This window comes from Coregonus clupeaformis, chromosome 21, assembly GCF_020615455.1.
Source record: "Coregonus clupeaformis isolate EN_2021a chromosome 21, ASM2061545v1, whole genome shotgun sequence".
NCBI lineage: Eukaryota > Metazoa > Chordata > Actinopteri > Salmoniformes > Salmonidae > Coregonus > Coregonus clupeaformis.
In genome coordinates, this window is record NC_059212.1 from 13,163,786 (window position 1) to 13,176,606 (window position 12,821).

The following is a 12,821-nucleotide window of genomic DNA, read 5'->3' on the forward strand; positions in this document are numbered from 1 at the left end:
TCATTAGTTTGATCCAGGTCACCTGTGCCTTGTTTTCCCTTTAGTATTTTAGCTGTGTGTTTTCCCCTTGTTTCTCACTTGGTTATTGCGTCCTGACTATGTGTCTCCTGCTTTGTCCCACCGTGTCTGTCCTAGTAAGTTGTTCGAAGTTATCTTTAGTTTGTTTTTCTCCCCTCGTGGAGTTGTTTTGTTTTGCCTCCTGTTTTGGAACATTAAATCTACTTGCCTGGAGTATTGCCTTGGGTGTTTCATTTGGGTCCTACAACACCTCCTCTGTGGCTAAGGGGTAGTACCCCCAGCTCTCCACATCTGAGACCGGAGTTCTAGCCCGGCTTGTGACACCTACTCATTCCAGGGTTCTTAATTTTTACTATTTTCTACATTGTAGTGAAGATAATAATACAATAATAGTGAAGACATCATTATGAAATAACACACATGGAATCATGTAGTACCCAAAAAAGTGTTAAACAAATAAAAATATATTTTATATTTTTCACGACTTCCGCCGAAGCTGCCTCCCCTCCTTGTTCGGGCAGGTTTCGGCGTTCGGCGTTACCGGCTTACTAGCTACTGCCGATCCATTTATCATCACTCCATTTGTCTTGTCTTCAATCACACACACCTGGTCCTTATTCCCTCATTAGTCATGGTATAAGTGTTTCCTCTGCTTCCTTGTCTGTGTGGGTGATTGTTTGTTTGTGGAGGTTAGTGAAGCTTGGTGGAGCTCGTGTATTGTGTGTCGACAGGAGTATTTTCCAGTGCGCCTGTTTTGTGCCCTGGAGTGTGTTTGACGCATTTCTGCATAAACCTGTATTTTGCGGATTAAAGCCTGTTATTCTGTGATTTACCCTCCTGCGCCTGACTCCTTCATCACCACCTCATCACAATATTTGAGATTCTTCAAAGTAACCACCCTTTGCCTTGATGACAGCTTTGCACACTCTTGGCATTCTCTCAACCAGCTTCATGAGGTAGTCACCAAGAACAGCTCAAATAAGCAAAGAGAAACAACAGTCCATCATTACTTTAAGACATGAAGGTCAGTCAAGCCAGAACATTTCAAGAAGCGCTATGATGAAACTTGCTCTCATGAGGACCGCCACAGGAAAGGAAGACCCAGAGTAACCTCTGATGCAGAGGATAAGTTCATTAGAGTTACCAGCCTCAGAAATTGCAGGCCAAATAAATGCTTCACAGAGTTCAAGTCACAGACACATCTCAACATCAACTGTTAAGAGGAGACTGCGTGAATCAGGCCTTCATGGTCGAATAGCTGCAAAGAAACCACTACTAAAGGACACCAATAAGAAGAAGAGACTTGCTTGGGCCAAGAAACACGAGCAATGGACATTTGACGAGTGGAAATCTGTCCGTTGGTCTGATGAGTCCAAATTTGAGATTTTTGGTTCCAACAGCCGTGTCTTTGTGAGACGCAGAGTAGGTGAATGGATGATTTCCGCATGTGTGGTTCCCACCGTGAAGCATGGAGGAGGAGGTGTGATGGTGTGGGGGTGCTTTGCTGGTGACACTGTCAGTGATTTATTTAGAATTCAAGGCACACTTAACCAGCATGGCTACCACAGCATTCTGCAGCGATACGCCATCCCATCTCGTTTGCCCTTAGTGGGACTATCATTTGTTTTTCAACAGGACAATGACCCAACACACTTCCAGGCTATGTAAGGGCTATTTGACCAAGAAGGAGAGTGATGGAGTGCTGCATCAGATGACCTGGCCTCCACAATCCCCCGACCTCAACCCAATTGAGATGGGTTTGGGATGAGTTGGACTGCAGAGTGAAGGAAAAGCAACCAACAAGTGCTCAGCATATGTGGGAACTCCTTCAAGACTGTTGGAAAAGCATTCCAGGTGAAGCTGGTTGAGAGAATGCCAAGTGTGCAAAGCTGTCATCAATGCAAAGGGTGGCTACTTTGAAGAATCTCAAATATAAAATATATTTTGATTTGTTTAACACTTTTTTGGTTACTACATGATTCCATATGTGTTATTTCATAGTTTTCATGTCTTCACTATTATTCTACAATGTAGAAAATAGTAAAAAGAAAAGAACCCCCCTTATTTTGTGTGTAACAAAAAAGGGAGAAGTGTAGTGATCTACGGTCATTAAGAGAGGTCCAGCCGTCCTCCTGCTAAAGGATGCCGTGATGAGTATTAAACCTGTGATAAAGCTAAGCGTGTTATGATAAACTTTATCCAAGGGTTTTAGAGTAGTGGCTGCTGCATTCTGATAAATGGTGATTAACCATAATCAAAAGCTGGCAGAAAGGTTTTCTGTACAACCTGCTTTCTGCTGTTTAGGGAGATATCTTTCTATAAAATAAGCCTACTTTAAATCTCAGCTTCTTAACTAAACTGAACAAAAAATATAAACAAAACATTTCAAAGATTTTACTGAGTTACAGTTCATATAAGGAAGTCAGTCAATTGAAGTAAATTTGGCCCTAATCTATGGATTTCACATGACTGGGAATACAGATATGCATATGTTGGTCACAGATACTGTACCTTAAAAAAAAAGTAGGGGCGTGGATCAAAAAACCAGTTGGTATCTGGTGTGACCACCATTTGCCTCATGCATCGCAACACATCTCCATCCATAGAGTTGATCAGGCTGTTGATTGTGGTCTATGGAATGTTGTCCCACTCCTCTTCAATGGCTGTGCGAAGTTGCTGGATATTGGCGGGAACTGGAACATGCTGTCGCACACGTCAATCCAGAGCATCCCAAACATGCTCAATGGGTGACACGTCTGGTGAGTATGCCGGCCATGGAATAACTGGGACATTTTCAGCATCCAGGAATTGTGTACAGATCCTTGCGACATGGGGCCGTGCATTATCATGCTGAAACATGTGGTGATGGCGGCGGATGAATGGCATGACAATGAGCCTCAGGATCTCGTCATGGTATCTCTGTGCATTCAAATTGCCATCGATAAAATGCAATTGTGTTTGTTGTCCGTAGCTTATTCCTGCCCATACTATAACCCCACCGCCACCATGGGGCACTCTGTTCACAACGTTGACATCAGCAAACCACTCGCACACACGACGCCAAAGCATGGTCAATGGTTGTGAGGCCGGTTGAACGTACTGCCAAATTCTCGCTGGAAGCGGCTTATGGTAGAGAAATGAACATTAAATTTTCTGGCAACAGCTCTGGTGGTCATTCCTGCAGTCAGGATGCCAATTGCATGCTCCCTCAAAACTTCAGACATCTGTGGCATTGTGTTGTGTGACAAAACTTTACATTTTAGAGTGGCCTTTTATTGTCCCCAGCACAAGGTGCACCTGTGTAATGATCATGCTGTTTAATCAGCTTCTTGATATGCCATACCTGTCAGGTGGATGGATTACCTTGGCGAAGGAGAAATGCTCACTAACAGGGATGTAAACAAATTTGCAGCTGACATTTGAGATAAATAAGCTTTTTGTGCGTAGCAACAATTTCTTGGGATCTTTTATTTCAGCTCATGAAACATGGGACCAACACTTCACATGTTGCGTTTATATTTTTGTTCAGTGTAGGTAATCTGTTTTGTTTTCGAAATGTAAAATGTTTGTCAATCCAAAATCCCAGATATTTATAGGCGGGAACCTGCTCGATGAAAGAACCATCCAATGCATAAATGTGTAAACCATCTGAAATATTTATACGAGAATTAGAAAACAACATACATGTAGTTTTTACTGCATTATGTACCAATTTATATGAACAAGGGCTTTCTGCAAAGCAACAAAATCAGATTGTTAAATAAAAAATGTGGGTCAAAGGTTCTACAATGAGGGGGGCAGAAGCTGCAGTAGAAAAGGCTCAAGCGAATCAGAGCATGTGGATTTCTTCCTACAAATTCTTTGCAAGGCACTTAATACATCATTGACATAAAATTGTTCAAATGAACAAAAATAGGCCTGGAAATGCATCGTTCTCTGCTATTTGTTTAGAGGTGAATGAAGGACTCCATCTAGTGGCATTTGAGGTATTCAGAAACCATTCTTTCAAATAGGTGGCCAGCTGAGACAAAATGGTTATTAAAAGCACCATAAATGTATATTTTATTTTTCTACCCCCTTTTTCCTCACCAAATTTCGTGATTACGATCTCTTCTCATTGCTGCAACTCCCCAATGGGCTCGGGAGAGGCGAAGGTCGAGTCATTTGTCCCCAAAGGCAACAAAATAGGAAAAATGCCAAGGGGGGTGAATACTTGATTCACAGATGAATTACCATACTTGATAATTTAAACAGGTTAAAACTCGCAGGGCCGCCGGGCCAGACGGAATACCAGGGCATGTTCTCAGAACATGTGCAGACCAGCTGGCAAGTGTCTTCACAGACATTTTCAATCTCTCCTTGTCCCAGTCTGTAATCCCAACATGTTTCAAGCTGACCACCATTGTCCCTGTTTCCAAGAACTTGCAAGGTAACCTGCCTACTGTAAATGACTATCGTCCCATAACACTCACATCTGTAATTATGAAGTATTTTGAAAGGCTGGGCAAATCAATTTATAACATTTTGGACATGCGTTTTTCTGGATTTTGTTGTTGTTATTCTGTCTCTCACTGTTCAAATAAACCTACCATTAAAATTATAGACTGATCCTGTCTTTGTCAGTGGGCAAACGTACAAAATCAGCAGGGGATCAAATATTTTTTTCCCTCACTGTAGGAGTACCTATTTCGTTGTTAACCGCTCAACACACAATAGCCGCATGTGCGAACTCCCTCAAATCGTTTGGAGAAAATATCCTTTCTATTTCATTCAGCTTTGTTCAGATGTATTCTTCATACTATAAAATAATATAAAACAATGCCATGGAATTCTAAGCAAATCTTGTCTGCTAAATGAACTAGTGTAGCCCACAGCCATTTGGCATAGACAGATCAGGACCTAACATAAGGACAACTCAGAGTATGCTATTCTGTTCTTCTGAAATAGACTACATTTTCTTCCTATCATGCTTCTTTAGACCTGTCTAAAATAAATAATGGATTTATTGTGAAGGTGTAGGCTATATTACATGGATTTATTTGACTTTTTCAAATGTAGATGTTCCAAAGGTCTGCATCAGTGGCTTGTAGGCTATGTGTGGAAGCCAGGAGATGCTAAATGTGTTTATGTTAATCAACGGTCAATTACCGTGAGACCGATAGTTATTTGCTTGACAATCACCAGCTGACAAAAATGTTGTGACCGCCACAGCCCTACCTATGATGATGCTGTAGAGATGTTTTAACCATACGAGTCTGCTTATATGACATTCATTCTATCGATATTATACTTACACCAATGAGTTGTGGTTTTCAAACCTTCAGTAAATCGAAGGTAGCCTCAGCAGTAAATACCAGGCAGCCTCACTATACCATTCCCTAGAGGAGATGGTCCTCGCTAACTCAATTCAACCAGCAGAAACACACAAGAAACCAAACATTTACAAGACGACACCTGTAATTTAGGAAATATTTCCACAGGCTTCCAGAAGCACAATTTGGATTCAGGTAGTTATTACAGTCTTCCACTGCGTGCTACCTGATTTTAAAACGGTCAGCAGCAGCAGTGAGGCCAGAGTGTGTGCTATGTCTGGTGACAGTTGAAAAACATGGGGAAGCCTCCCATTGCCGACGGCTGCGGGTAAAGCAAATTGATACCTGTGAAACTCATACAGTTGTAGGATTTCCTTCTATGCTTCTCAGTCAGGAGCATAGGTTTGTAATATGTCCATTTGGTTTCAGCACTTCTATGAGGGCTGGATGGAGCTCTGGCAATTCAAAGTCAAGTGCAAGGTATAAGAAAAGCCATAATGTGCAGAGTCCATGTCTGAGTGTAAATAAATATTATGTGTTCTACAAAAATATAAACGTAAAGGATTGATCCCATGTTTCATGAGATGAAATAAAAGATCCATAAGCACAAAAAGCTTATTTCTCTCAAATTTTGTGCACACATTTTTTACATCCCTGTTAGTGAGCATTTCTACTTTGCATAGATAATTAATCCACCTGACAGGTGTGGCATATCAAGGAGCTGATTAAACAGCATGACCATTACACAGGTGCACATTGTGCTGGGGAACATAACAGGCCACTCTAAAATGTGCAGTTTTGTCATGCAACACAATTCCACAGATGTCTCAAGTTTTGAAAGAACGTGCAATTGGCATGCTGACTGCAGGAATGTCCACCAGAGCTGTTGCCAGATAATTGAATGTTAATTTCTCTACCATAAGCCGTCGTTTTAGAGAATTTGGCAGTACGTCCAACCGGTCTCACAACCGCAGACCACGTGTGTGGGCGAGCGGTTTGCTTATGTCAACGTTGTGAACAGAGTGCCCCATGGTGACAGTGGGGTTATGGTATGGGCAGGCATAAGCTACGGACAACAAACACAATAGCATTTTATCGATGGCAATTTGAATGCACAGAGATACCGTGAGGAGATCCTGAGGCCCATTGTCGTGCCATTCATCCACTGCCATCACCTCATGTTTCACCATGGTAATGAACGGCTCATGTCGCAAGGATCTGTACAGAATTCCTGGAAGCTGAACATGTCCCAGTTCTTCCATGGCCTGCATACTCACTAGACATGTCACCCATTGAGCATGTTTGGGATGCTCTAGATCGACAGCGTATTCCAGTTCCCGCCAATATCCAGCAACTTCGCACAGCCATTGAAGAGAATTGGGACAACATTCCACAGGCCACAATGAACAACCTGATCAACTCTATGCGAAGGAGATGTGTTGCGCTGCATGAGGCAAATGGTGGTCACACCAGATACTGACTGGCTTTCTGATCCACGCCCCTACCGTTTTTTTGTAAGGTATCTGTGACCAACAGATGCATATCTGTATTCCCAGTCATTTGAAATCCATAGATTAGGGCCTAATTTATTTATTTCAATTGACTGATTTCCTTATATGAACTGTAACTCTGTAAAATATTTTAAATTGTTGCATGTTGCATTTATAATTTTGTTCAGTATACATCTGAATCTTCATATGGCTCTGTTTCAGTCATGATATAGAAGCCTTGTCATGATATTGATACTTATTCTAAATTCCTGGGCATGCCACAATGGCCTTACCACAGCGCTGGATCCCTCTTCTAACACCGCTGGTGAATTCAGGGGATGACCAACAGTGAGTGTTCTTATCTCTAAAATGCTGAACATGTACGACACATTTCAGCCAGCAATTACCTTTTCTGTTTTCATGTGGGTTTTCACACGTTATCAGATACCACTGTGATATATTGGTTACATCATTGTGTACTGTGGATATTAATTGTTTCCATAGGAAAATGGCTTGTTTTAAAACTTTTTATTTGGAACTTTAAAAAAAATCTAACCAGAGGAAGGGTTTGAGGTTAATAGGTTTTAGAAAAGCTATGAAAACAACATTAAATACATCAAGAGACACTATGTTCACAAACCACTGGAAATAGACAATGTACAACCACAGAAAACATACATAGACACACATTTGGATTAGACAGTCTTCAAGTATGCTAGCTACCCCTATTCTACAAACACATACATTTTCTACAGACAAACATAGTATTTAATGCGCACCTTTCACATAGTCTTCTATGGGACAATAAAACCTAGAGGGACTCATGTTGGGTTCCCCACATATATCACAGATGGTAAAATTATACACCTTCAGGCACTGTAACTGAGCGAATCTGATTTACTATTGCAGGTTTGGATCTTTCTGTTGATAAGACACTAGTCGTCCTGCTTTAGCATAATTTTACCATTGGAGATATGTTAGCACCTTGGGAGGACTGTGAGTATGTGTATGTATAACACATTAACTTGTTTCACTTTCTTCCAGTTCTAGCGATCTAGATATAGCATCTAGTTGAGATTTGTGTGTTATTTTTTTTACTTCTTCCTGTACTGACCCATGGCCATGTAGCTCCTGAGGAAGTCTTCAAACTGTGGGACGGCGTACTCGGGGGCAGCCTCCTGCTGCACTGGCTCGTCCTTGGGCTCCTTGGCCACTGGTTCCGCTGCGGCGGAGGCATCCTCGGCACGACGCAGGCGGCAGTTGTAGTCGTACTCGGGGTCACAGTCAGGATCGGGCAGGATCACGCCACTCTTGGGCTTGTTTGCCTCAGCGGTGAGGGGAGCAGGGGCAGACATTCCGTTGCAGGTGAAGTCGTAGGGGTGGCATTGGCGGGCAGCGGGGGCGTTGGGTTCATCACTGGCCTCCACGGGTGTGCAGCCCTCATCGTAGTGCATGTAGCAGTCGTGGCCCTCCTTGGTCTTCCCAAGGATGCCCAGGCGGGAGCGGATCTGGTACTGGGGCAGCGTTGGGGGGGCCTTACGAAGGGCAGCGGCGGCGCCTAACAGGCAGAATGGGTCGTAGCGCGGGTCACACGCCAGAGGGGCGGGCGCCGGCTTGTCTTTGGGTGTGTACTCCAGGACGGGCTTGGTGAGGCCGGCCAGCTTGGTGGCAGTGAGGGGGTTGCAGCCCTTGTCGAAGAGGGGGTTGCATTGCTGTTCCTTGGGGGCTTCCTTGGCAGCGGGAGGTGGGGCCGCTATGCTAGCCCCGCACAGGGGATCGGTGGCCGGGTCGCAGGTGGGGTACAGGTGGTAGAAGCCGGAGGGGGCCTTTTCCACCAGCTTTGGCCGGCAGTAGGGGTCCTTGGTGGGATCGCAGCCCAGGGCGGCGTAGGATGGGGCGGGTCCAAGAGCAGGCCTGTAGCCATAGGCGGCACGCAGGTGGTACTGCAGACACTCGGTGTCATCGGGGTTGCAGATGCGCAGCAGCTCCGTCTTCTGCTCGGCGGGGAGGAAGGGCTCCAGGACTGGGGCATAGTAGTAGAACCCTGTGGGGTTCTTCAGAGGGTGCGGTAGGAAGGGGGTCAGAACAGGCACTGGGGCGACCTTGACCGGGGCTGGGGCGGCAATCTTAGGGATCATGGGGAAGTGGCAGTAGGGGTCGATATAAGGGTTGCATACTTTGACTGTGGCGGTCTTGACGGGCGCGGGCATCACCATCTTGGCCTTGGGCTTGCTGGTGGACTCGGCGATGCATTCTGGGTCGTCGGAGTCGGCGCAAGTCTTGTAGATAGCACTGAGGTGGGTGAGGTAATGGTTGAAGGTGGGACCCTCCTCGGAGCGGTGCTTGTTCTGCAGGTAGGTCATGTACATCTTGTCCAGATGCTCTATCTATAAGGTGAAGACAGGGGAAAGACAGACTCCCATCAGATCCAGACCTTGGTTCAAATGGTATGTTTCCTTTCAAATACTTTGAGCGTTTGATTGAGTCTGTCTGGAATGCCAGATGGTTGAAGTTCACTTTTTGGACTGTTACATTGTGCAAGGAAAGCTCAATCAAGACTGTTAATACTGGCCAATGAAGATATTAGGGAGGCAGGTGCAGTACAAAGTGCCGCTTTATCTACTAGTGAATGAAGTGAAGTGTATGTGCAGGATGAAGATAAAAAGGTAGGTGTGAAACCAAAAGTGCATTCACTCAAAACAAAAATGATTGTGGAATGTTTGCCACTCACTCCTTCCTGGTTACCAGTATCCATGAAGAATTTGTACCATCCCCAGAAGTCAGGTTGACGCTTGAGGACGGGAATGGGAACGGGAAGACTCCTCTTGCTGCGGACATCACTGGATACTGCAGATGCTGGAACAAGAGAGAGAAAGACAGCACATATTAAGAAGAGAATGTGGACTCATGAAGTGCCATATTAGAGTAAAGAAACACCACCAGTACACAAGTATGTGTGAGTACACCACTACATGAGTGTATTTGTGTATATACTGTAAGGATGTGTGTACTTGCATATAAATATCACAGTAAGTGAGTTTGCCGTTAATGTCTGAAAATATTTTGGTATGACATACTGTCCAGTAGTATACCTGCTAACATCCATGTTCCCCTTGTTGTCTCCTACAAACCAGTCCCCCTCACTCACCCTCCTCCTTCGCATTCTGCCACACCGGGCCAGCCCCCAGAAACTCTGTAAAACAACGGTAGGGACATGAGTCGACAGGAACCAGATGTTGTGTTCCCCAAATGAGGGAAAATGCTGGCCCTGCTAATTGACCCCTGGGAGTGCACGGCAGGAGACGGCGCTTAGAGGTACAGCCCAGGCAGCATATTGCCGATTAACCTAAACACACACGGATGCAGGCACACCTACGCACAGACACATCACAACATACATACATATTCACACACACACACACCTAGACACACCCTTCCAACATAAATACATACCCCCCCGCACAAACACTCCAGTCACTTTGAACAGGATTGGGGGGCCTGAGTTTGTATGAGACTGCATGTGGCCAACTGGAAGTCAGTGGAAACCGTAAAACTACAAAGAGCATTGGGCAGCATACCCAAAAGGCCCCCTCACTCCATCCCACCCAATTAAACCTCCACTGTAAACTAATATGTTTAGGGGGGGGACCTGTTCCGATGTTCTGTACACCGTGTCTCTATACGTTAAAAGCACCAGGGGTTTTCTTCAGAAGTTTACGGCAGAAAGGAAAACGCCCTGTCAGCTGGTTCAGTTATGGTGAGACGTCCGTGGTGTCTCACCTTTACTAATGATGCCAAAGTGCAGCTCCAAGGCATCAGAGATGTACTGTATGTATTTTAATGGTGGGGTTGTGAAAAAGTTCTGATAGACATAAGAAGTTGTATGTGTGCCCCTGTGGCTGACACGTTGTCATCGACAGTACACGCATTGGTTTTATCTAGTGTATGAACAGCCCATCATTTTAGTGACATTGAAGATTGTTTATTAAGATCCATTTGTGGTATGAATTATAATCTACTGTACTGCATGTGCAATGCCTTTGGGCTACAGTAATGTGACTGATATAAAGTGTTTTGAGTCAGACAATCAGTCAGGTATGTCTTTCAGAAACAGTACAATATTATACAGAGCCATGATTGCATGGAGCTCTCATCTCCCACTAATAAAGCAATACCTCATGGCACAACGCCTCTCCCCCATGTGATCTACTTGTTGTGTGTATGTACTAACATGTATGTGTAACTGATAGATGCACACACACGCACAGTAAAATGTCATGTTTTTAAATGTCTGTAAATTGTAAATTATTTTGTTTGTAATGTATTTTTCGTTGTGTCGGAGCCCAGTAAGACTAGCTGTCGCCATTGGCGTTGGCTAATGGGTTCCTAATAAAAAATAAAAATAAAAGTCTCACTCACCTGGCAATAACACTACAATAATTCCAGTGTAGATCAGGGAAAATGTTAGTCTTCCTGCCCGTGCCATTTTCTGCTTTATCTGTTTCCTGAGGGCGAAGTTGGGAATATCCAGTCTTTATAAGGAACAATTGAGAGGGTAAGAGTTTTTCCTGACCATGCTAAAATGGGTGAGACTTTATACAAATGTTCATGAATAAGCATTAAAGAACAATTTCTAAATGAATATTTCCTAATTTGTGAACATTTATAAACATGTATAAGCATTTAAGCATTACAATTCATAAACATTTATAACATCATATTATATTAATTGTTTATTAAACATTTATACAAAGATTTATAAGTATTTATAATGGCTTATTCAAATGTTATTATAAAACGTAATAATAGTGTTCTCCTTTCAGTGCCTCCTGCACCATTTAACAATGATTTTCAAGTACCGAACGGCTCCCCTGGCGAACCAAATGTCTGCTTGTGTATGGTCATGTAAATTCATAAACTTGTTTATACAGGCCCAAGTCGCGGTCCTGTAAAGGGTCAACAATTAAAACTATCCGTTTCATTTGGTTGTTCTATCAAGGTTGAACGTTGACGACAGCTTACCTTGGAGCACTAATCATAGAGCACCAAAGGCCAGTAACTTCTCAACGAGGTCAGACTAGACCATCGTTTCTCCGATTCTTAAAGTCTTCAAAGGCATTGAAACTTAGAAAATGTAAATGTACTGATATCCTATGTATTCCAGCTATTGGCTTTACCGCTGATGGAGGGATTGACAAAAAACTTTATTTCTTTATCTGTTATAATGAAAATCCCTCTTCAGCTTTATTCCCAAACCAATAACTGAATTGTTGAAGATTCTGAAAAGTAAACTCTGCATGTTGTTACTGACTGACACTAACATATCATACAAAGAACTTGGTACAAAATAAGCTTCAGCCATGGTGATGTAAACCATTTAGATGAACTGTATATAAAGTATACATTAGCATACATTATACATCTTGCATGCATTACACATTTATAAGCACACCATTGAATCACACCATAAGCGTTGTAATCCACGATTTACCTGTTGTTCAAGTGAAGTTCTGCCCTCCTGGGATGGCCTCAAGGAGCCAGTGGCTCTCTGGATTGATTGGTTTGGTGGGTGTAGCTAACCGAGCTGTGTATACACCCTACCTCTCTGCTCCCCTGAATGGGAGAGGAGCGCAGGGCAACATTTTTAAGGAGCCTCTTGATCATTAAAAACAAAAGGCATGTCGTACGGCTGGAGCATGCTGTTACGCACTCCAGGATTGGCTCTTTCACCGCTGGCTGACTGACCAATAGGGGGCCTGTAATTACCCGCACTGAACAGCAAGACCCCTGGGTAAAAACCTGATTAACGAGGTGTAATTTTGATGTATAGCTTATTTGTTGACACCGATTTGGAATTTAGGGTTAAGATGTAGGGCATCTGGATTGCTCCCAATATCAATCAACCAACAATCAATGTCTTTGGATAGAATGGCCATTATTATGGATCTTAGAGCTGATTCAGGCAGCATGATTCTCTCAGTAAAACCCTAAAACCAGTAAA

At 43.5% G+C, this 12,821-nt stretch overlaps 1 protein-coding gene across 2 annotated transcripts; it reads right to left on the bottom strand.

The window, feature by feature from the left end:
• Nucleotides 1-7,333: 7,333 nt before the first annotated feature.
• LOC121534946 lies at nt 7,334-12,454 on the bottom strand. Of its 2 annotated transcripts, none has more exons than XM_041841578.1 (5): nt 12,312-12,454; nt 11,240-11,325; nt 9,969-10,013; nt 9,552-9,676; nt 7,334-9,207 (listed from the first exon to the last, which is right to left on the bottom strand). In XM_041841578.1, the coding sequence occupies exons 2-5, from the start codon at nt 11,304-11,306 to the stop codon at nt 7,915-7,917; spliced, it is 1,530 nt and encodes a 509-aa protein (XP_041697512.1). In that variant the 5' UTR covers nt 11,307-11,325; nt 12,312-12,454; the 3' UTR covers nt 7,334-7,914. The 2 variants fall into 2 exon arrangements, with proteins under 2 accessions (XP_041697512.1, XP_041697511.1); XM_041841577.1 differs by having other exon boundaries at nt 11,240-11,352.
• Nucleotides 12,455-12,821: the final 367 nt, after the last annotated feature.

What these genes read in the sequence shown, in the direction of transcription:
- LOC121534946 (XM_041841578.1), bottom strand. Translation starts at nt 11,306, where the DNA reads ATGGCACGGGCAGGAAGACTAACATTTTCCCTGATCTACACTGGAATT. An exon ending in TATTGTAGTGTTATTGCCAG is followed by an intron (nt 10,014 to 11,239) that starts GTGAGTGAGACT and finishes GTTGTTTTACAG; the next exon opens with AGTTTCTGGGGGCTGGCCCG. An exon ending in ATACTGGTAACCAGGAAGGA is followed by an intron (nt 9,208 to 9,551) that starts GTGAGTGGCAAA and finishes TTCACCTTATAG; the next exon opens with ATAGAGCATCTGGACAAGAT.